The sequence below is a fragment of the Euleptes europaea genome, chromosome 1 (assembly GCF_029931775.1).
Source record: "Euleptes europaea isolate rEulEur1 chromosome 1, rEulEur1.hap1, whole genome shotgun sequence".
NCBI lineage: Eukaryota > Metazoa > Chordata > Lepidosauria > Squamata > Sphaerodactylidae > Euleptes > Euleptes europaea.
In genome coordinates, this window is record NC_079312.1 from 75,003,571 (window position 1) to 75,028,442 (window position 24,872).

Consider the following 24,872-nt stretch of genomic DNA (forward strand, 5'->3'; position numbering starts at 1 on the left):
TGCCTGCAGTAAAGCACTGAATGAAAAATGTGCTGTAATAAAATTGCACAAATGAAGCTGGAAATGTAATGATATTGAATGATCTATTTATTTTTTAATTAAAATTTTTATTTTCAACACTCAAATAAAAAACTGTAAACACATAATCCAAAACAACCACTACAATTCACACCACATACATTCATAATGCAAAGCACATAACAATACATTCATAATCTGCTGATTAACATGTATTTCTCTGGGTGAATCTATATTATTTTGATCCTTCTATCTTATTCTAGATTGTCATTTTAATTATTTTTTTAAAAAATGGAAGAGACATTAACCCCAATGCTTTTTATTTATACCTTTCCTATCTATTATTGTTATGAATATCTATTTATTATATCCATTTATTTTTGAGCGCACCCTGTTGTGGATTATAATTGGGAAGGAGAAATGACAGAGAATTTCATTATTTTACTAGGTCAATATAAATAAAAATAATCTTCCCCCATACAGTTAGCAATTTAAATACAATAGGATTGGGTAGACTAGAGTAACCAAACGGTAAGGCTAGTACTGAAATTCAATATGGTGTCAGAGTGACCGTGTGGAATCTCTAAATTTTGAGTTGGCTATGTCCTTTATAAATGAATCTATGGTAGCATTCAACTCAGAACGTCAGGATTTACTGGATGAAATATAGTAGAGGACACCAGATTGTAGTACTCATTAACATTTACATAACCTTTTTTTACTGGCTAGCGTCCCCTAATGTGTATTGTAAAACAAAAGCATACAATGGCTTTTATTAAGACCAACCAAAATACTACAAATCAGCGTGCAAGCTTCCAAGCACTCCAGAAGTCTTCATCAGAATGAAATGATTGTGGAGAACTCAAAAGCTTGCACACATTTTGTTATTTTAATTGGTATTAATAAAAGGCATGACTTGCTTTTGTGTTTGATTTTTGCTTTAGCTCTACAGCCTCAGAAGTACATGTAGTTACTAATGAAAGTAGTCTGCACGTGCTCAGAGGCTGCCATTTAAAGGGGGGTAATGGTTTTGGGCCTAAACCATATCTCAACCAAAACCTTACTTGTGGCTTCAAAGACGCTATATACACATATGGTCTAAAACTGGTGTGGCAGTTTGGATTTTTTTGTAGAGTATGGAAGATGCCTGGGAAATTGTTTTTAAAACTCAGATTCCAAACTCAGCCCAAATACTTGGGAGCAAGTAGAGGTGATGTTTCCGGTCAATAAAACAGTAGTGTGTTCATACGTAGAGTTAACACACCCTTCGGAATCCATTGGGTTGGGTTTATTAGGGTGTAACCCACCCAGGGCTAAAAGCAGCAGTGACCCCGCAAAGAACCGAAAAGTGCTTCCCGCCACCTTAGGTTTGCTACAGCCGGTCCTTAAATCCGAGATTAGAGGGAAATTGGCTTTCCGGGGAGGGGCAGTGGTCTTCAGTGCCGGCTGGCTCCTATCTGACGGGATTAAATCTCTAGCCGGGTTTATTCGCTTCTGCGCCATCTGCGGTTCTTCCTTCTCGCTGGAGATAGTTCACAGTGGGTAGCCGTGTTAGTCTGTCTGCAGTAGTAGAAAAAAGCAAGAGTCCAGTAGCACCTGAAAGACTCACAACAATATTTTCTGGCAGGGTAGGAGCTTTCGTGAGCTACTGGCCTCTTGCTGTGGCTCACGAAAGCGCCTACCCTGCCAGAAAATATTGTTGTGAGTCTTTAAGGTGCTTACTGGCCTCTTGCCCTTCTCGCTGGAGAGGTCGCGCCCTCCCCTTCCCCACCTAAACTGGGCGGGGCGAGGATGCTCGCTCTTCCCGGCGGGGCTGCACTGCAGTCCCTTGCCGCCAGAGGGCGTGGCGGCAGCCGCCGCCGCCGGATCTCGTTGCCATGGCGACCGCGTCGGTCGCTCTCGAGGCCGCCATGGCGGAGCCGGTCGCCGTCTTGCTGCCGGGCGAAGCGGAAGTTTTGGTGCGGGAGTTGAAAAGCTTCCCGTTGCGGGATCTCGGAGGCCACGGGTATGAGGAGAGCCGAGGGACCGCGGGGGGAAGGGCTTGGCCCAGGCCGAGCCGTCGCAATGGCTCATCAACTGAGGCCGAGAGCTGCTGCGTGCCTTGTTCATCCAGAGCAGCCGGGCCTTGTTGGTCTTTGTGGGGGCCTCTGTTCTCCTCCTGGCCGGGCTTCTTGGCCTTGAACAGAAAGTAGGATTTCTGTCTGAGCGACAGGTAGAAATCCAGCCGTTCAGGCTGACTGTGCTATGCTTCGCCTGTTGAATTTCTACCTGGCTTGATGATATTTAGTCTTCAAATGCATTAAGTCGCCTCCCTGTCATGTAAGCACCCAGGTGAGAGTGGATGAAAGGCATAGCGGCCCTGTCAGGAAGGGCATTTAAAGACTCGTGCTTTACCCAGAAGCATTATGCGTTGAAAATAATAGAGACAAGTCCACTTTTTTAGCAGACTGGATAGGAGTGAGTGGCTGAAGGGGATTAAGGAGACACCTAATTCACAGGAAGAATGCTTAATGCTTGTGTCTTGAGGATGGGGGAAGACCCCTCCTCGTTCCTGTAAACAACTGAATGTTACAACCAGGAGCAGAAAACATTCTGAAGAGCAACAATTTGAAAATTGCTGTTTGAGTGGACAAATGTAAATGGTAGATGGGAAAATTTGGGGAAATTGGATATTTATAGGAGTAAAACATCTGCTCTGTATAAGTTTAAGAAAGCCAGAGATGTATTTTCTGTGGAATCTTCTGAAATAAAATATAGCTCATGTAAAAAAAGGTAAAGGTCCCCGTACAAGCATTGGGTCATTCCTGACCCATGGGGTGACGTCACATCCCGATGTTTCCTAGGCAGACTTTGTTTGCGGGGTGGTTTGCCAGTGCCTTCCCCAGTCATCTTCCCTTTACCCCCAGCAAGCTGGGTACTCATTTTACCGACCTCGGAAGGATGGAAGGCTGAGTCAACCTTGAGCTGGCTACCCTAAACCAACTTCCATTGGGATCGAACTCAGGTCGTGAGCAGAGCTTTGACTGCAGTACTGTAGCTTACCACTCTGTGCCTCGAGCTCCTATAGCTCATGTACAACCTGTGAAAAGAATTTGAAATCTTTTGATGTTGAAAGGATTCATAAGAGATTGTCAGGCACCCATTGATTTTTACATTGAGGATGCTGGATCACGTCTTGTCCCAAGGTATCAGGTTGTTTAGGGAACTATATAAACAATGATGTACTGTCATTACACAGATAAATTTCTGTTGCTGCAATTTTCACAGTTGTGGCAGTGCTTTTGTAGCCACTACAACAGCACATTAAAGTGATGTTGCACAGATTCATATCTTACATTTTTCTACACAGCCATATCTTGTGGAGAAGGGATATATTTGCAGTGGAAGACAAGGAAAAGAAGCAGCTTCATATGTGAACTCGCCTGAAGTTGTAGGCAAATCCAGAAGGAAAATGGTGTGGTGAAATTGGTTCTTGTAGGTTATCCGGGCTGTGTAATCGTGGTCTTGGTAGTTTCTTTCCTGACGTTTCGCCCGCAGCTGTGGCAGGCATCTTCAGAGGAGTAACACTGAAGGACAGTGTCTCTTCAGAGTTACTCCTCTGAAGATGCCTGCCACAGCTGCGGGTGAAACGTCAGGAAAGAAACTACCAAGACCACGATTACACAGCCCGGATAACCTACAAGAACCAATGAACTCTGACCGTGAAAGCCTTCGACAATATTTTGGTGTGGTGACAGTTAAGGGTTTTGTAAAATGGATTGTAGTCTTTATCTCTCTCTAGTGGTGAGAAGGCCAGGAGTTTAGTTTCCAATGGATGAGGGAGACCTGGAGATTTATACTGTCTTTGTAATATCTGTTTTATTTACTAGTATGTTTTGTTTACAAAGGGAGCATATAGAAAGCAATGGACTCCAGCAACAGGCAGCACAGCCACTAATACTGGACCTGATTACCTAAAGAGAGCAGCCACGTAGACCCTCCAGCTGCTTCCAGTTCAGCTAAACTCATAGCTCTGTTTGATCCTGCTTCCAGTTTAAAAGTACAACATCACCTTAAATACAAAAACTAATTGACATAAAAGTAGGATATAAATGTTCTAAAATTAATAAACTCACAATACAAAGGTTGCCTTTCCAGGTCAGGGAAGAAAGATTTCTGGTCATTAGATGTCATTCGAATAACATTTGTCAATCCTTCCTGAATGCATTCTTCGTCACAAAGAATGGTAATTGGGCAGCAGTAATTCAGTTTTAAGATTAGGCATATTGCTCATAATCAGGTATCTTTGAAAAGTACAGTCCCATTCAGTAGAACGTGAAAGGAATAGCTGGTGAAAAGAGGTCATGACAGGCTGAAATGGTAATGTACACACTCTGTGGCTTGGAAAAGAAAGGGGACTCTGGGTAGGATCCGGGTACTAACATCCCTCACCTTACTTCCTAGGTGGCTTCGTCAGCATGAATATATCGAGAAGCTGAACATGCAGGCTCTACTGAGTGCTTCTGCTGGGCACGAGCAGCTCCTGACAGAGCTTTTGGTGAAATATGCCAAGGTAATATTGTGCTCACATATAGTCCAGCAAGCAAATTATTTGGAATATGGAGGACACTGTGTTACATTGAACAATGTTTTATTTCATATTCAGTGTACATGGAGTCTCACAGCAGAGCCAATATGGCTGCCCAATAGCCATTTCAGCTTGGGAAAATGGCACGGGAGGGAAGGCTTGAAGCCCCTCCTCCCCTTTGTGTTGTGCTCCTGAGCCAAATTTGGCCTCAGCCTGCTTGCAAACATTAGTTCCCCAATGTCACATCTGTCTGCAAAAAGGACACAGTTTCATGTCACAAGATAACATGTAGTTTGGCCGTCAGATAAAGCAGGCGGTAGTCCATGAAAGCGTATGCCATTTTAGATCTATTAGTCTTCCAAGTGGCACAAGGTTTTGTTTTACATCGTGATAGTTACGGGTAAGGAGCTGACTAGTCTTTGTTAATAACTTTGAGTTTGCACAGTGAAACTACAGTCCTATGTCTCCATCCTTGGGGGAAAAACACTGCAGTCAATGGGATTTATTTACAACTAAATATGTTTAGGATCAGGGTGTAAGAGAAATAGGGTTGCATAATACTCCTTACAGACAAGCATGTGTTTTCTGAGCAAATATGTCTTGCCCTCCATGTGAATAGAAATGGAACTAAAATAAGAAAAAAACCTTCAGCCTGGAAATATTTTTGTGTGAATGTAACTGTTATAGGAACATTTCTCCCAGGCCCTCAGTTTTTCCTATAATTTTATTCTGACCTAGATCTCACGGTCCAAATACTTAAGCCTGAAAGACCTTAATAATCTTTCTATCTAGATACCAACTCTTGTTGAGGAACTAATCACTGTGGAGATCTGGAAGCAGAAGATCTTCCCTATATTATGCAGGCTGAAAGATTTCAAGCCAAGAAGCACCTTTCCCATATACTTGGTGGTAAGTATGGAAACGGGTGCAAGTGTAAACCTGCACTGCACTACCTTATGACTTGATGTGATCACTCCTCCTCTTATGCATCACAAAACTTATTGTTTCATTTGCGCTTATCATGTAAACCACTACTTCAAACTGGGAGTGCACCACTGATAAAAACTGTGGTTTGTAAAGCAAGTGCAAGCCACAGTTTGCTGACTTGGATATATGGTTTACCACAAATCTTGACGCACCTCACAGGACACAAAGGGGGGAAAGGAGAACTGAGCAAACAAACCATACCTCCTTCACTGCTGATGTGGAATTAGGTCAGAACCAAGCTTGATGCATCACAAGAAATTCACTGTCAGGTGGTGTTGATAAACTTCAGCTGACTAGCAGGACTTGATTTTGGTGTATGTGTGTTGCAGAATTATCACTAAGAAGGGAAATTATGTAGTGCAAGTTTTTATTCCCCTTTGCCGGGGGAGTAGATTTCTGTGAGATCAAATTTTTTGTTAAGCTTCCAAATTGTCTGATCAAGGGGTTTGTTCAGAGGCTGCATCTCATTTGGGTGCAATTGAAAGAGACTCTTTTTTATTCTGAATACAGAAAATTCTCGCTCAGAGGGAGAAGGGCATCTTCATTATGGGTGTTTCCTTTTCCTCTTATCTCGGGAGGCAGGAACCAAATATTTAAATTTTTCTGACCTCTGAGGGTAAACGCCCCCTTGTGATCAGTTCTATTTCCTGCCTTGAACGGGAGAGCAGCCTTCTAGCAGCTCTCTGCTACAGAAATAATAGAGAAACCTTAACCTTACTTATTAGACCTAAAAATATTCTTATTTTAACAAACCTAAACTTAACCTAACTAATCTACTACTCAATTCTATTTACTGTCTTAATTTTCTGCCTATTCTCCTCAGAAGGGTCTTTTCCCGCCAAAAAAAAAAAAAAAAAAAAAATGGCGGATTGGCATCAGGACAGCTATATAGCACCTGCCAATTTAGACCCTAGCCTGCTAGTGGCCTTACCACTACAATTAGATGAACCCTCGGACAGTCACTCTGGTGACCTGAGGACCAAAACTCAAAAGGGAAAGGCAAAAGCGGCAAGAACGGCGCAGGCAAGTACAAACGGCTTGGCTCGACCGCTAACAAGCGCGCCAAATGCCTGCTGCAAAACGCACGCTGCTCTGCCGCGCCTGAAAGACGCGACTGCCAGATCGCAACAGAAAGCGGCCGGGAGAAAACAGCGGCGGTAGCCGCTCCTCCCACACAGCATGAACGGGGGAAATGAAGGAGGTTGGCGGCTCGCCTTTTTGCCTCGCCCGCCATGCTCCGTCCTTAGGCGGCTCGCCTATTGTTATTCAAGGACGGGAAGCAGCGGGAAGCAGCCAGGAGAACACAGCGGCTATAGCCACTTCTCCCACACTGCACAAACGGGGAAAATGAAGGAGGCTGGCGGCTCGCCTTTTTGCCTCGCAATGCTCCGTCCTCAGGCGGCTCGCCTATTATTATTCAAGGACGGGAAGCATCAACGGAGACATCGACTGCCGGTAAGGTGACTTCGCCCCCCCCCCTCATAGATGCAGCCTGTTTTACTCCTATAAGAGCAGAGCTCTCCGCCCTGATTAAAAACGCCTTCTCAGATGGCTTAAGGGCAGTACAACCTCCTTATCCTGCCCCATCCATACAGGGATCGTAGGGATCACACCCTCCAGCACCACAAACAGTAATCTGATTGCTAAAAGGGCAGAATATCAGCCAAAGCAGGGGAACGGCTGTGGCTCAGTGGCAGAGCGTCGGATTGGCATGCAGAGGGCCAATTCTGGTAGTAGGTGATGTGGAAGACCTCTGCCTGAGATCCTGGTGAGCCGATCACCAGTCCAAGTAGTACCAAGAGAGTACGTGCTGGCCAGCCTAAGCAGCGCTGAAAGCTAATTCACGGTCCCAAAATTGCCAATTGGTACCCAGACTGTCTATAGTATTTAACGCAGAAGATTTCCTTCTGCATTGGCATAAAAACCTAGCTACTCTTGATCTCTCAGAGGACTCAGAGTGGGAGAAAAGACTCCAGATAGGTTTGTGCCAGCGCTTGATTATTTCTAACTCTGTTGAAAGCAGAGCGGGAGAAACCAATGGCACCCATACAATGCTCCACAGCCTCTAGGAAGCCTTTATATTTGGTTTATCGGTGCTTCTAAAATTCTAAAAGTGCCTTCAGTAGAATCACCTGTCACTGCCTTCACTCCTTCAACCTTGTTACATGGCCTTGCCATGATTAAGGACCCTACAGATAGGAAGGCAGAGTTAGCAGGCATAAATGCTCAGAGGCCTTGGCACTCACTATCAAGCGCTTCTATCACATCTGCCCTAGTATACAGAGCGGCAATAATTTGGACTAGGAAGTTATATCAACTTTTTCCACAGGAAGAAAGAAACGCCTTTACAGGAGTACCCATGTTTTTTTTAGAGTGGTATTCTTTCTAACTGATTCGAACTTCGATACCATGCCATATGCAGCTAGGACACTAGCCGCAGCATCAGATGCCAGAAGGGCATCCATGTTTTTTTTTGAGAGTGGTATCCTTCCAGCTGATTCTACCTTAGATACCATGTCATCCATGTTTTCGAGAGTGGTATTCTTTCTAGCTGATTCCTCCTTAGATAACATGTCATATGCAGCTAGAACACTAGCCACAGCCTCAGCTGCCAGAAAGGCTCTCTGGGTACGCCCCTGGCAAGCGGAGTATATAGATCAAAATTGGTTATTATGGGCTTCCTGTATCAGGGAAAGACCTTGCTTGGAGACAATTTGGTCCCCATATCAGTGGAGACCAAAGACAAGTTTCTACGCAAGGAATCCAAGGGATCACTCCCCCTATGTCCTTTCGTGCATACCATATACTTCAAAGATACAGACCTGATCAACCTAGAAACCACCGGAACCAGAATCGCAGCTCCTTTAGTAAAGGAGGACGATTCAATAAATCTCCAAAATCCTCCACCTTCCAGGGCAATAAAGGGGATAAACCCGACCGCCCAACCAAACAGTGACGCCAGCCACCAGTCAGTGGAAGGCAGGCTCAGCCTATTACACCGTCAGTGGTCACCTCCCAACCAGGCCTCTGGGTCACAAACATTATCTCACAAGGCTATCAGATAGAGTTTTTCTTACACTCCTTCACATCGACTAGTAATATCTCCAACATTCCCCCCCCCCCCAAAAAAAAAAAATATCCATAGAACTTCAGAGGCCTCTTAGACATCAAGGCGATGGAGCCAGTCTCACCATTAGAGCATACATTGGGAGTCTATTCAGTATTCTTTACTGTTCCCAACAAAGGCGGCGGATGGAAAGCCATCCTAGACCTCAAGTTTCTGAACAGATTATCCCATTAAAGCGCTTCAGGATGGAGACACTAAAGTCAGTCACACAGGTCCTCAGGGAAAAGCATTTTCTTACATTCTAATACACCCGGCACATTGTTGTTTCCTTCGGTTCCGTACAAGGGACACCTCTTCCAATTCAGGGCCTTACGATTCGGGTTATCATCGCCCCTCCTCGAGTATTCACCAAAGTTCTGGACACACCAGTCACATCTCTGCGCAAGGAGGGCGTGAGAATCACCCTTCTCAGACGACATTCTGATTTGCGCAAGCTCAAACTAGCAGAGCATAGATCATTCAGAGAGAGTTCTGAAGAGGTTAACAGAACACGGGTCATAATCAACTTCAGAAAGACCCACTTAGTTCCATCCCAACGATTGAGAGAGATGGGGGATGGACATAGACACACTGACAAACTCCTTATACCTTCCAGTGGACAAAAATCCACAACATTTCATCTCTAGCAAAGAAAGCGATTAATTCCCGGTCGCCTTCTCTAATGTCCCTGACCAAACTGAAGGGTCACATGTCTGCATGCATTCCCACAGTTCAAGGGGCACGCTTACGAGCAAGACCTCTTCAATGGTTCTTAAGGCCATACCAAAGAGACATACCAAGGAAGAAGTGACAGAAATCTCATCCTGACCGAGGAAGTCAGATCAAGACTAGTATGATGGTTTCAGTCTCAGAATTTGACGAAAGGAAGTTGGTATCTCCGTCCAACACCAATTCAAATCTTCACGGACGCGTGTCTATCAGGTTGGGAAGCCACGCTCAAGGGACAATGGCTCAAGCAACATGGACCATCAAGAACAGAATCTTCACATCAGTGCCCTAGAAATCAGGATGATCCTCAGAAGCGACTACATTTTTCCTTGGGCTGAGTCCAACCTCTCATCAAAATCAGCAGAACATATTCAGGGCACAGTCAACATACAAGCAGACTGGCTCAGCAGACAGGACATCAGCGAGGCAGAATGGTCTCTACATCCAGAGGTCTTTCAACTTATTACTCAGAGATTCGGCACGCCACAGATTCATCTGTTTGCATCCAGCATCATCCACCAGCTGCCATGGTACTATTCCATGTACCGTCAACAGGGGGTGGAACAAATGGACCTCTTAATGTCACCAGGGCCACACGACCTACTGTACGGGTTCCCCCCCTCCCTCCAAGGGTATTGAGAAAGGTACGACTTCAAAAAGCATCAGTCAGATTCATAGCTCCATATTGGCTGCGACGACCGTGGTTCCCATCTATAATTCAGATGTCCATACAGAACCATTGGAGACTTCCAGACAGACAAGATCTCCCTCTACAAGACCCAATATGCCATCCCAATCCAGGGTGGTACAAACTGACCGCATGGGCACTGAAAGGAGATGACTTATAGCCCTAGGTTATAGCCCGGTGGCCGTCACTACCATATTGACAACAAGGAAGCCATCAGGAGGGACAGAGCTTAGGGCTAGCTACCTGCACTCTACAAAGGCAACTGGCATCTATAGCTACCATAGTACCCAAGGTATCTGGATACCGCTTAACCAAACACCATCACATAAAAGCCTTTTTAAGGGGCGTCAGTTATTTAGCTCCTCCTGTTAGACACAGGTTCACAACTAGAGCCTGCACACAGCTTTGACAGCACTCACACAACTACCATTCGAACCAATCACTGAGATAGGACAAAATGTAGCTGCAAGTTTCACAGGGAGCAGGACATAGTGCTTTCATCTTCTGCACTAACCCCAAGAATCCTAAGGAGAAGGCCTGGCACTAGCTAGACCTAACAAGGGCACTACCTGTTTACATTTATCTTACTAAAATTATTAGGAACTCTGACTCCTTATTCGTTCATATCTCACCACCTGACAAGGGCAAGCATATGTCCAAGGCATCCATTAGTAGGACCATCACCTTATACATAACACAGGTTTATAGAATAAGTAACCTACCTGCTCCTGCGGGCGTTACTGCCCACTTGGGAAGAAGTGCGGCTACTTCAGCAGCCTTCGACTGCCGTGCTTTATGGAAGAGATATGTAAGGCTGCAACTTGGTCCTCGGTGTCCACATTTGTGAGACACTACAAATTAGATCTATACTTGTCAGCAGATGCCGCCTTAGGCAGACGAGTACTGCAAAGTATACTTCAGGACGTCTAACCCTCCCAAGGGCGGGGGACAGCTCTTGTATGTCCCATAATGAAGATGCCCTTCTCCCTCTGAGCGAGAAAGAGCCTTGGCTACTTACCGTGAAGGCTTCTTCTGCTCAGAGGGACGAAGGGCATCTTGCCCGCCCAGACGTCAGTAAAATATAAATAAAACAAATAAAATAAAATTACAGGTAATCATGGTTACATCTAACTTCCAGTTGACGTTCAATTCAAGTTAAACGCTGTTTGTTGGTTCATGACTTATAGTTATCCTAAAGGTTCATCGTTAATGTTTATTAGGAACTTATTTCTTGTATAGAATTATAACTAACATGTTTCTTCAGTCTATCTTAAATATATAAGGCTCGGAAAGTCTTTAACTGATCACAAGGGGGCGTTTACCCTCAGAGGTCAGAAAAATTTAAATATTTGGTTCCTGCCTCCCGAGATAAGAGGAAAAGGAAACACCCATAATGAAGATGCCCTTCGTCCCTCTGAGCAGAAGAAGCCTTCACGGTAAGTAGCCAAGGCTCTTTCATTTATGCTTAGATTCCAGCTCATAATTGTCTGCTTTGGTCATGACAAACTCTTGTTTTCATTCATATACCAACTGTTAGTTTACATTATCAACATGACCCAGCAGAATGCTGTTTAATTTCTTGCTGTATCCTATTTTGTGTTCTGGCAGTGGCAGTGACTCTACTAAGCTGCGTTCGTCTAATTTATGCTCTGTTGTGTACTTTCTTCCTCAGTTGCATCATGAAGCTTCAATTATTAATCTCTTGGAGACAGTGTTTTTTCACAAAGTAAGTGGCATCCTTAGATATGGCCCAAAAACAATAGATCACTGCAGATGAACTATGGGTTTTTATATGGTGATAGCGTATTAGAGGAGCCTGACATATTTTCTGGATTGTGACAAAAAGCTGCTTTACGTAGTGATGTGCCTCTCTCCCTTTTGGAAAATGGTTTATATTCCTTCCGCAAAATTCAGCATTTTTTTATTGTACAGGAAATCTGTGAATCAGCAGAGGATACCCTTCTGGACTTGATAGATTACAGCCATCGGAAGTTAACCCTCCTAGCAGCTCAAAGTGCTTGTGGAAAGATTCCAAATGAGAAGAAACTTCACCCTGAGGTTCTTCAAAATTCGTCATCAATGCAGGTGCCTCAGTTTCCACTTTCATCTGGCCTCTTTCTGTTAAAAAAAACAACAATAGCCAAGCAGATTAGCTTTGGATTTCACACATTAACAGATCACTTCAGGATACAATGGTTCCATTTTAACATACCACACCCTCATTAGCACATTATCTTGATACTTACAGGACAATGATTAGCACATTACCTTTGATATTTTTTGTAGGACAATGATTCAGCTCAACCCAACCCCTTTCTGACTATATATTACTCTTCCTACACACTTGACACTCAGAGACACTGTCCTTCAGTGTTACTCCTCTGAAGGTGCCTGCCATAGCTGCTGGCGAAACGTCAGGAAAGAAAATACCAAGACCACAGTTACACAGCCCGGATAACCTACAAGAACTAATGAACTCTGACCGTGAAAGCCTTCGACAATATTTTAAATAGTGTTCCTTCACATAGAAATATTCAGTTGGATCCAAAGTACTGTGAATGGAATAAACTTGGCAAAACATAACTTTCCCTCCTTAACCCTCATCCTTCCCACTGCATCCTACTGAACCTCATGAAATACTGCTCAGGGGTGGGGTGGGGGGAGCAGGTCAAGGGGCCCAGGAAAACCTATCTGCAAAGATCCAATGGATTCACAGTTAGCCTCCAGAATGCATGTGCCATCTGTACCTATCTCCAAATTACTACTAATTGTTCATAGCCAGAAGAGAAAAAGTCCTTGGAAAGATGCAGATGTTTTTCAGGAAGAGTTTCACCTGCACTGGGCATCTCTTGTTAACTTTGTGTCTTGTTCCAAGTGAGCAAACTGTTCTAAGTAAATTACCTATCTGACAAACTCTCTTCCTTGAAGCAATGAAACTTGATCAACTTCTAGTTAAACTCCATCTGACTTTATCCACAGCTATTCTTCCATTGCTATAGTTCATGGTTTGCAGAGCCAGTGTGTGTAGTGGTTAGAGTGTCAGGGTAGGATCTGGGAGACCCAGGTTAAATCCCAATTCTGCCATGGAAGCCTGCTGGGTGACCTTGGGCCAGTCGCACACTCTCAGCCTAACTTTCCTCACAGGGCTGTTGTGAGGAAAAAATGGAGGAGAGAAGAATAATGTAAGCTGGTTTCGGTCCCCATTGTGGAGAAAGGTGCCATATAAATGATGTAAATAAAAATAAACACATTAATATTCATTCTGTGCTATGGCACAGTCTCATCATTCATGTCATACTGTCTAGCACTGTAGTGAGCTAGGGGGAAAGAATTTGTATTATCCAGCCTGCTTGCTCTTTCACTTGGAAAAGCACTTGCCATGACTTTTGCATGACTTAGGATCTGGTTAGTGAAATATATAGGTTATACCAGCTTATTTTGTAGCTATCATCTCTAAAGAGTACTAATTATATGTTTCCTTCTTTTTGTAATGAGTGACTGGACCATTTGAGAACAGGATTGATAACAGCATTTCCAGCCTACTTACATCTCCTTATGCAGTTGCCCTTCACCTCTTTCACCTTATGATTATTAGAGATATGACATGCTCACATAGCTATATGTATCATTTACTTTGACCTTGGGGAAACCAACTTTAGAAGACTGAGATTTCATCACAAGTAGCACTTGACAACAGTGGGGCTTGTGCCTTAGCGGTTCATCTGAAAAATCAAATCTAGCGTTGTTTGACCATTTCTCCTTTCAGGAGCTAAAGAAGCAAGCAGAAATGATGGAGTTTGAAATCTCATTGAGAGCCTTGTCTGTGCTCCGTTTCATCACAGATCAGATAGAGAGGTATGTTGAGTATGTTCGTAGAGGATGGGGTGAGCACTTGGGGAAGAGATTGTTTTCTTTTGTTAGTTTCAAGGGTTTTTGAGGCAACATTTCTGACTTAGTGGGTTAGTGTATGACTAAGAGCTGAAGACATGAATCTTTACATTGGTATGAACATCATCACTAAAAATCTTGAATGTACCATAATCTGAATAAGGGTGACTTTCATATTTTTTTGGTTAGACCAACTGAAACATTTGAGTGTACCAGTTCTGATACATTGGATAAAAAAATATGGAGTTGTTTTACAGTAATATCACTGGTAAAGATTCTTCCCTTTTTAGTAACAAGTTGTGAGGATCCTAGCATGGCTGCAACTGAGGTCTTAATTTTTGTCACTTGCATTTTTGCATAAAGTATTGTAAGCCTTGAAGAATTATTTTGGCTGCTTTATTGCATAAAAACTGGAGTCTTCACTATATCCTCTCCCCCCCCCCCCGCAATATTCTTTGTTAGTTTGCCAGTGAGTGCAGTGACAAGAATGCTGAATACCCACAACTTTCCATGTCTCTTGGTTCAGTTGGTAGAACATTGCCCATGGAGCTGCTATGAAGAAGGTGTGTATGATGGGCTAAGAGACTGCCCCAATCAAAAAAGAATTAGTGTTTCTAATATCTAGATGAGCCAGTGAAAATGGCCGTGGTTCCAATTTCTTTGTTTAGCCATTGGAGGGACTGAGATGGATTTAAGGGAACTGATGTTCCTCTTGACATTTTTCCTTGGTTTGCTTTAAAAACAGTTGGATTCTCTGTTGTTTGTGGGCTGAGCTTGGGCTATCAGGATGGACAAACCACACCTTGTTATACTTTTTATATTTCTGGACTTTGTCAGCACATATTAAATGTCCATCATCATGCCCAGTATGTGCCTTTTTAGCTAATCTTCCCTCACCTTCCAAGGCAAATGCCTCAAGATATAGTCTGTACCTCACTCCACATCCTGTTACATGTTGTTCCTTATTAGTGTTCCACTTCTTACGGTTTTCTAGTGTCTGTGAAAATTCAGGCCTGTCTTTATCACAAGTTCACTTTTCATATTTCTTTGTTTCATTTTGACTTGTCCATTCCTACCTCTTATTGTCCGTAGCTTGTTCTTCTGCTGCTCTTTATGCCTTTAAAGAATACTCATGCAAAGATAAGGTAGCACATGTGACAAATGTGACTGGAAGCAACAAACTGGAGTGCCTGTTTACACGTTTGCCATGTGAACTCAATAAAGGAAGCCACAGCCTTCAATTTGCAGGATCTGAGCAGGGCTGTCAAAGATAGGACATTTTGGAGGACTTTCATTCATAGGGTCGCCATGAGTCGGAAGCAACTTGACGGCACTTAACACACACACACACACACACACACATGTGAACAGGGACTTAGTCTGTGACCAGGTAGCCCACTCTGTCATTCCAAAAAGCAGGGTGACATACCTTCCCCCTAGGGTTCTCACCTCTTAACGTGGACCTCAGACACTTCCACTGCAGCAGGAGAAGTGGCAGGTATTGCTCTTCCTATTGCTTCTCTCCCTAGTCTCATCATCCACTGTCCTTTTGCATCTGCTCTTTGGTGCCTGGTATCCTGTCCATTGTTGTTGTGACAGGAATAGACATCAGGGCCGTGTGTGCGTGCATGCGGGCAAGGACAGAAAGTGACAGTGTTCAGTCCATAAAGTGACAACCCTACCGCATAGGTAAGCAAAATGCTGCTTGAGATAGTAAGAACAACACTGACCCAAATAACAGCCCACAGCCTCAAGACAAGGAAGTGCAGATGTACAGGAAATGCACAAAGATCAGTACCAGGACAAACTGAAATGAAAAGAAATCTGAATAGGGACACTGACGAAGTCATACACCTTGTATTGCTAAACCTGGAAACTCCTTTAATTTATTTCCTGTCAAGTCACACTCAGTTATCTGAAGCTACACCCTCCACTGTGGTGCACATGCCTTTCATGGGAAAGTTGCTTCCCACACTGGGATGCATTGTTTTAACCTGAAAGTAGAGCTGATAGCTCACAATCTCTAAAACAATGTTTAAGACCTACAGAGCAGTATTAGTCAAATTGTAATTTAATTCTCCAAAATTTAAGTAGGGGGGTAGAGTAGGAATTTATTATTCCCAAGCAATGCATTATTTTAATTTGTGGTTTCAAAGAAAGAATCAGGAAAAACATCAGAAGTGGAAGGTCACCTTGAAAGAGGCTGGACCATACAGCTTATGGAAACAATCCACACACTGGAGAGAAATACGTTTGTAGCATCTCTCCAGAAGTTTCTAAATAGGTTCTTTGATGCACAGATGAAAATAAATGACCTGGAGGTTTTTTGTATAAGATTCACAAGATTTATGCGCAACTGAATCTCTGGCAAATAAAACACAAGGATCTCTCTTGCTATTTTATATATTGTTTTCCTCAGGGAAGCTGAAGAAGTTTGAGAATGGGGCATGGTATGTGGTGCCCCCTGAAGACCATATAAAGATGACTAAGTTGGATGGACAAGTGTGGATTGCTCTCTACAACCTCCTCCTGTGCGCAGAATGCCAGCGCAAGTACAACTTTGATAACTTCAATAAAAGCCAGCTGCTGAAGGTAAAAAGACCAAAGAAGAGCTTGCAGACTGGATGTGCATTTTGTTCACTATATTTATGTTTGAATACTTAGATACTTAGTAGGAACCAGGTTTAGGAATGAACATCAGATAGTCCGCCATTGCAACGGAGTCTAAATTACAGCCCTATTTGGGATAATTATTAGATTAATAAATTAAAATGTTAATCGTTTAGTCGGCAGGGCCAACTTTAATTGGAAAGATTGTGAGTGAAGGGCACTCTTGGGAGTGTTGGCTCCTTGGGTCTTATGTGTTACCTAACAGAAAGGAATAAAGCAAAATGTTGACGATGGTGTTTTCTAGCAATGTGTGATAGTTTTTAATCACATATTAAGATAGTTTATACTTCCTTTGATATTTCAAAGATACCTGTGTTGAGGATTTAGTAATACACAAATATGTAAATACGTAACTGAGGAATCAGTGTAAAAATAGATGATTAATCAGTTCAGCCCTGCAATGTGATTAATTAAACTCCATGGGACATACTCCCAGGTAAATGTGCACTGGATTACCCTAGACTTGAATTCTTCCATGCATATTAGGGGTTTTTAATAGCATAATGTGGTCACTACTCAATATTCTCACAACTACTTCTCAGTGATAATAATGCAATAATCACGCCATCTGTAAGAGATGAGATGAATAGCCTTGATATAGGAAAGGTCAATATGCTGCAGGGAAATAGCTGTGCTGCTGTTTATTTGTTTTTAATCTAGTTAAACATGTATTGCTGTGCAGAAACTTTAATACAGGGGTATACAGATTCCAAAGAGGTTTTTTATTGTAAACAGAAGATTTTTTTTAAAAGGCCCATTTTTTAAAAAGGAAAAAAGATTTGTGTCACTATTTGTACAGCCACATATTACAAAAAAAATCACAATAGTGATGAATGTGTAACTAAGAGAAATATAGATGCAAAACACTGCACTGTGAGTGCTTCAAAACTGCTTTACAACAACAAAGATATTACCTTAGAGAAAAAATGCATATTGTGCACAATGAGCAACAGTGCTAATTTTATTGTGGAGAAATTGATTATACAGAAAGATCTCAGACTGAAAGATCATGTATAGAATGAACTGTAAAGCTGCTTTTCTCCTTCCCCTTTTTTAATTTTAAAGAACTTTATTATATATTGACATTCATTTTATAAGACAAAATATATCACAACACAGGTTGACAGATACACAAAATGAAGGAGCCTAGAACACAAATCCAGGGCTAGAATACAAAAGGCTAGAATACAAAAATGTAAACTAAGAGTGCATTCCTGAGGGTTTCTTTCTCTCCTTGAGTCAGGATTAAGACTGACCGGTAGAGTGAGGGTGTTCAGCAGATTTCCATGGATGTAGGTATGGGGCAGAGGTTGATATAATTAGGCAACTTTTAGGGGGCCCAGGAGGGGGCCCTCCTTCCTCTCTTGATATATGTGTAATTGCCAGTGGTTTTGGTGTTGGTGTCACAGGGTTGCTCCTTTTCTTTCTTCCGCTGTCAAAGAGCAAGTGGCAGAAGAAGACCCTGGGGGGGAAGGGTCCCACCTGTGGCAGCAGCTTCCCAAGCCCCTCCCCCAAGCCTGGCTCCGAACCTGGCATGGCTGTAGAAAAGTTGGAGCTGCAATTACCTAATTGCCAGTCTCTGTTTATGTGGAAGCAAATGGTCTATTTGTCTATATAAGTTTGGCCATTTGTGCACAGAATAATGGTTACGAGCTTCCCACAGCACTCTCAACTGATGGTGTCCTTGTTATTCCAAATATGGTAAACTTTTACTTCTTGAATTGTTTATTGAACAGTAGATGTTGGCTAATGCCAAATTCATTGTTTTGCTTAAGCAGAAAAATCTAAAAAGCAAACTGTAGAGCTGTTTGTATTTTTAATCATTATAGCCTCCACATTTAACATAATCTCTGGATTTAGCTCCGTGCCTTCCTGACTGATATCGTCATTGATCAGTTCCCCAATCTTTTGGAGATGCAGAGATTTTTGAGCCATCTAGCAGTGACAGACCCTGTTCCACCCAAGAAGGATCTCATACTAGAGCAGGTATATCCAATATGACCTTAACCAGTTTGATTGTGGGATCCTGCATGGTGGGGGAGGGTTGGGGTCACTGGGGATGTGGTGGGGAGGTAGTTGTTAATTTCCTGCATTGGGCAGGGGGTTGGACTAGATGACCCTGGTGGTCCCTTCCAACCCTATGATTCTATGATTCTAGTTTGTTCTTCCATTTTTCTTGGTTCTACTTCATTTTAAATTAGATAGAATTCCACAATACCCATTTTTACCAAAGTTCTTGGAAAGAGTATATCCAACATTGGGGTACAATAGTCAGAAAGTGCATGCATTAAAACAGCATTCATCTTGTTTGTGCAACTCTGGTATGTACTTGTATTGATATTAGGCTTCTGTTATAACCCCCTCAACTCCTGCGTCTGGCTTAAAAGTGCTTGATAACTAACTTGGTATCTAGCCTTCCAGTATACAAACTGTGATAGGGAGGCTGGGATCACTGGATATGTACATAATTGATCAAAAATGTCAAACAACAGAGGTTGGCAGAAGGCCAATTTCTGGTGGACCACCCAGTGTTTACTAGTTGTTGGATTTCGTTGCTTTGTTTGTTTGGGTTTTGTGGAAGATGCTGAATTAAGCAGGCCCCATGTAAGCAAGACTGAATGTTCAGGGTGACTTAAAGCAGATTAGCTGAGCATTAATTATTTAGAGATCCTGAATGTGCACTCCTGCTTTGTAAATTTATATCACATTACAGAGACTACAGGGACTCTAGTTTTTGTTTTTTTTTAAAGTAAATTTTCAAGATTAAGTCAGTCCATTCCCATGATACCAGATTCTAGCAAGCATTACAATTCCATCCCATCCTCCTTTGCTTTTTTGGAAGCCTTCCCTCTCCATCTGCAGAGTTCTTGTTTGGTTCACAAAGATCAGAGTATAGTCAAACTTCAAGACTGGTTTCGGGTCAGTCATCATAAGACCTGTGTTATAAACAGTGTGATTATAATCACATCCCAACTGCCAGATCAGAAAACTGAAGTTTTACTGTGCTGTTTAATAAGCAGCCACTATAAAGCATTTGTATGGCTTATGAACGTGCCAACTGCAGATATTTAGAAGTAAGCATGTATATTTAGAACTAAGGATGTCTATCCAATAGAAGCATATAACGAGTCAGTAACATACTATGCTACCGTATGTTCTGCTTGGCTTGTGGTTCCTACACTGAGAAGGAATGCAACAAGCAACATTAGTTGATTTTAGTGCATTCATAATAGAATTGAGGTGATATAGTATTGGACATGCTCATGGTTTTTATAGCATATAGAAGTCCTCGTTTTCAAGCAAGAACAAAAATGGTCAACATGTTTAAGGTGTTGGATTGTGAGGGCTTTGTAATCCCTGTTAAATTAGCAGAGTGCACAAAGGCTATTGTGCGCAGAGAAACCTGTGTGTGTGCCAGGAACAAAATGGCTAGGAGCCTTTTGTCTATTTAACTAATATACTTCATTTATTGTAGGAAATCCATTTCTGGATAGGATAGAGTAAAGTATAGTTGCCTATCTATTCTAACTAACTAGGATGGAGGGAGATCCAGGACATGCGTCCTTCCCTCATGGTGGCAAGATTGAGAAGAGTGCCAGTGTGTGAGGAGGTAAGGAAGAAACAGGAAGGAAGGAAGTTTCCCTAAGAGTGGCAATCTACATATCAAAGGGATAGGTCAGAGCAGTAGAGAAAGGATGCCCCAGTGTCTTGTCCCCTCTATCTCTCTGACTCACTAGTCTTGTCCCCCTCTGGAGTCTGAGGTTAAGAGATAGCGCAAAGTCCTTCACTTCCAACATAAGGAACCCTATAGTCTGAGGATTTAAAGTTACATTTTTTGTCTAATGACAACTTGAGAGCAACCAGATACCAAAGGCAGCTGTGAATTAAATCCTAGTAATTATTCTTGTGTGGATGCATAAATATTTATAGAAAAACATATTAAAAAAATCCAGCGGTTCCTTTTAGACTAACTTTATCTTCAGAGCATGAACATCGGTTATTATTTGATCAGATACTAGAGGAACTATTAGTTGCAAGCTTTAGAAATCACTTGGTAGAATGTTTATACAAGTCTTAAAACAACATTCACTGGTAAGGATTATACATGTGGAAGTCAGGGTTCAAAACAATGCTTCTTTTGGCTCTTATAATGTGAGAAGAAACTAGAATCCCTGTTTAGCCGACTGACACAAATTTCTGAATAAATTCACTAGCAGCCTCTGTGTTAACCTCCTTGGGCATTCCATCAGAGACCTCAGAGTAGCCATTCTCAAACTTCTGTATTTAGGAGGACATATAGAACCTAGTGGTTGATCAGGAATTTATTCAGAACATAAGAAAGGCCATGCTGGATCAGACCAAGATCCATCAAGTCCAGCAGTCTGTTCACACAGTGGCCAACCAGGTGCCTCTAGGAAGCCCACAAAAAAGACAGCTGCAGCAGCATTATCCTGCCTGTGTTCCAAAGCACCTCATATAATAGGCATGCTCCTCTGATCCTGGAGAGAATAGGTATGCATAATGACTAGTAGCCATTTTTACTAGTAGCCATGAATGGCCCTCTCCTCCATGAACATGTCCACTCCCCTCTTAAAGCCTTCCAGTTGGCAGCCATCACCACATCCTCGGGCAGGGAGTTCCACAATTTAACTATGTGTTGTGTGAAGAAATATGACTTTGTCAACCAAGGCCTAATCAGGGATTCTAATTTCTTTCCCCAAAGTAGGAGCAGAAAGTAACATTGTTTTTTGTACCCTGACTTCTTCCATGCATAATATTTATTAATGAATGCCCTGTTAAGGGTTCTTGCATAGACATTCCCCAACTGCTTGCTGTAGCTTACAGCTAAAAATTCCACTAGTCTAGTGAAGTTGATAATAGCCGATGAAAGATCATTTTGTGTAAATAAAAAACATATTTAGTTTTAAAGATGCAATTAGGTTTTCTTAATATTAATTCCTAATAGAATCAGAATTACAGGATTGGAGCATGGAGGTTCTGTAGGTAAGGATCTTTATATTTGTCAGCAGGTATGGGTCTTATTCTCTGTAGGCAAACGCTTGGTGATGCAAAATGCTATCACTTCAGAGCTGACTTATGATGACCCCATAAAGTTTTCATGTCAAGAGATGTTCAGAGGTGGTTTGCCATTGCCCACCTCTTGCCCACCTCTGCAACCCTGAACTTCCTTGGTGGACTCCCATCCAAACACTACCCAGAGTTGACCTTGCTTAGCTTCTGAGTTCTGACCAGATTGGGCTAGCCTGGGGCCATGCAGGGCAGGCAAACACTGAGGAAGCCATAAAGAAAGGAGGCACACTAATGGGGCAAAAGACAGTGAAAGCTCCAGCAATCTGGAAGCAAGATGTAGAATGAAAAAATCATGTAAAGGCTAGCAGAGTGCACTAAAGATTGTTGAACCAGCTTTGTGTGTGTTTATGTGAACTCTGAAATGTCAGTTCTAGTCTTGTCATTTCCCTGCTAGTTTCTGCTGGTAACTGGCTTGAGATATTAGCATCTTGAAACAAAGAACAAGCTACATCTATCCTACACATGCATTGGCAAGGAAAGCTTTCCAGCAAGCTATGAACTCACCCACTGTCTCTATGCCAAGCAATGATGAAAAGTCTTAATCCACTTCTTGCTCTCCACAGAGCAAGCACCTTTGCTCTCAGTCTGGAAGCTGCTATTTTTACTCAGAAAGGGATGGCAGCTCTTTTGAAACAGCAACTTTCTCTTTGGAGCTTGATCACAGCTGCCCTTAGACAGAATTTCCTCTCATATTTGGACGCCTACGCCTGGGTGTTCCTTTTCAGAGAAATTAGGAAAGTTCTATTTTAAGTAAACTAAAACCATGTGGCAGTTTTTAAAAGACTTATCAGGCCTAAATGTCTTGGCATCTGTCTTAGTCTTGAATTGTCACTTTGGTGCATTCAGATGGAGGATTTCAGCATGCCTGACATTTATTTGTTCATTTATACCCCATGGGGACCCAAAGCAGCTTACATCATTTTCCTGTCCTCCATTTTATCCTCACGACAACCCTGAAAGGTAGGGTAGGCTGAGAGTGAGTGACTGGCCCAAGGCAACCCGATAAGCTCCCATGGCAAAGTGGGGATTCAAAACGGGGTTTCCCAGATCCTCGTCGGACACTGTAACCACTGCACCACACTGGCAATGTCACAAAAGCTGTTTCATGTTCTTTCAGAATTTTCTTGTACAGAGATACCTGTAGCTTTTTCTCTTACCTTTTACACACACACACACACACATATCATGTTTTTTTCTGATGTAAGTTGATGTTTATCATCTCCAGATGTGCTTGTGCTGCGCTAGGAATTATTACTTCATTGGGCTCTGTGGCACTGGAGGGATGCAACTTCCATTCTTTGTTCTTCTGACAGGTTCCTGTGATCTGGGATCATGTAGTCAGAGAGAACTCTGGAAAATGGCAGGCGATTGCCAAGCATCAGGTAAACAATATGTTTAGCCCTTCAGAGGAGGAGCTGAGAAGCCAGGCTTGCAGGTAAGGCTCCACTGTATTTGAGTTTCTGCTACCAGCGATTCTATAGTGGAACAATGTTATAGGCCACTTAATGCTCAGAACAGACAGTTTTCTGTGACATAATGCCTTTCGTATACAACCTACAGTTGTATAAAATGTTTATGGTGCTATTTTAACTCAGTATGGGGAAATGATACAAATGTTCGTTTTCCTAACTAGCTATCAGTTTCTTTAAAATACACTAGATATGATCTCAGTATGTGATGTAAAAGTTCCAATCATCATGTGATAGAGGATAAAAAATAGGGTGGTTAATAGAATTGTCTCTTATTGTGGCTCTTTCTAAAGCCTGCTTCGTTTTAAATCAGGTGGGCACAAACATACAACTTGGATGTGATAGAAGCCCTCATCCCAGACAAACCCAAGTGTGCAGTATGTGGCTCTGAGGCAGCAAAACGTTGCTCCCGTTGCAGAAATGAATGGTACTGCAGAAAGTAAGTGCACCTAGCACAGCAAACCTCTGATGCTATCTTGTACACTGTATAGCATACCAAGCTGTTGGTAATTCGTCACTTGGATCCAGCACGACATTTCTGTGGACAGAAGGATTTCCTCCCATGAGGCATAATTTTCTCCCTCCTCCTGCTGTAGCCAGTGGGGGGCATTTCAGGATACAATAGGAGGGGAGAGGTGAGAAACACAGGCTTTGCATGTGGAATTCCTTCTACCCATGAAAATGCTGCACTGGATCCAAGCCAATATAAAAACACAGCTATTAACAACAACTTTCACAACTTTAGCAAAACTCTACAAAAGGGAAGCAATCTGCCAAAGAGTTACATGAAAGGCAAGAGGCAGCACCTGAAGCAAACTGGGTGACTGTGAAGTGCCTAAGAAGAGAAGTGCTAGAACTCAAGGAGCCCTCCTGCAGTACACGCAGCAGCCCCGGGTGGAATAGCGAGCTGTTAAATGGGCAGGGAGACACTCCCCCCCATCTTCCTGATTTGTACTTCTGAATCCCAAGCTACCTAGTAATATGTGTAGGTATTTTTCTAACCCTTCCATGTTTGTCACTTTACCCTTTGCAGACAGTGTCAAGTTCAGCACTGGCAGAAGCACAAGAAAGCTTGCAACTTGATGGCTGATGCCCTGAAGAAAATAGAAGACGAAGTAAATATGCAGGCCAAGCCTATTGAGTAATTTCTTTGGGCCAGTGAATTTTCTTGGGTTCTTCCTTTGAACAAATAGGAAAGGTTCCGGGTTGGATCCTGAGACATCTCTACTGCCTGACTTCTGAATTGTGGAGGGTTATGGACTACTCCAAACTTCACACTAAGGACTGAGATTGCAAACTGGCTTTATTTTCAGTTACGTCAGCAACAAGTACCAACTAATTCTGAAGAAACTCCATGGATGTAGTCTTATTAAATATGTAAGCCATGTTGTGTGCTGCTTTAGAGCAAGTGGCTTCTCCAGTCCCATGAAACTGGACATGATGGCGCCCTCATGGCCGCCATAAGGACAACCCCCGTGGCTATTTCAACGCTTGAAAATGTGGGGGAAGAATTGAGATCAGGCCCTTGCAGCATTTTTAAATGACTTTAAAATGTCTAGTTTGACCCTGAAATTAGCTGTACCTGTAATGTAACAGCAGAGGTGATGAGGCTGACTTACAAGTCGTTTCTTCTTATGAACAGCTGCTGCCCATTATACA

General features: G+C 42.6%; 1 protein-coding gene across 1 annotated transcript; it reads left to right on the plus strand.

Annotated features, from left to right (window-relative positions):
- The first annotated feature begins 1,928 nt into the window (after positions 1 to 1,928).
- Positions 1,929 to 24,378, plus strand: ZMYND10 (zinc finger MYND-type containing 10). The gene is made up of 12 exons (XM_056847251.1): positions 1,929 to 2,023; positions 4,462 to 4,570; positions 5,378 to 5,494; positions 11,768 to 11,821; positions 12,028 to 12,180; positions 13,862 to 13,950; positions 14,446 to 14,546; positions 16,403 to 16,575; positions 18,514 to 18,639; positions 23,058 to 23,179; positions 23,527 to 23,652; positions 24,247 to 24,378. Exons 1-12 carry the CDS (start codon positions 1,929 to 1,931, stop codon positions 24,356 to 24,358), a joined length of 1,377 nt encoding a protein of 458 aa, XP_056703229.1. The 3' UTR covers positions 24,359 to 24,378.
- Positions 24,379 to 24,872: the final 494 nt, after the last annotated feature.

Bases quoted from the DNA above. Each gene is read 5' to 3' on its own strand.
- ZMYND10 (XM_056847251.1), top strand. From the start codon at position 1,929: ATGGCGGAGCCGGTCGCCGTCTTGCTGCCGGGCGAAGCGGAAGTTTTG. The intron at 13,951-14,445 runs GTATGTTGAGTA...ATTCTTTGTTAG, and splicing joins ATCACAGATCAGATAGAGAG to TTTGCCAGTGAGTGCAGTGA. The intron at 16,576-18,513 runs GTAAAAAGACCA...CTCTGGATTTAG, and splicing joins ATAAAAGCCAGCTGCTGAAG to CTCCGTGCCTTCCTGACTGA.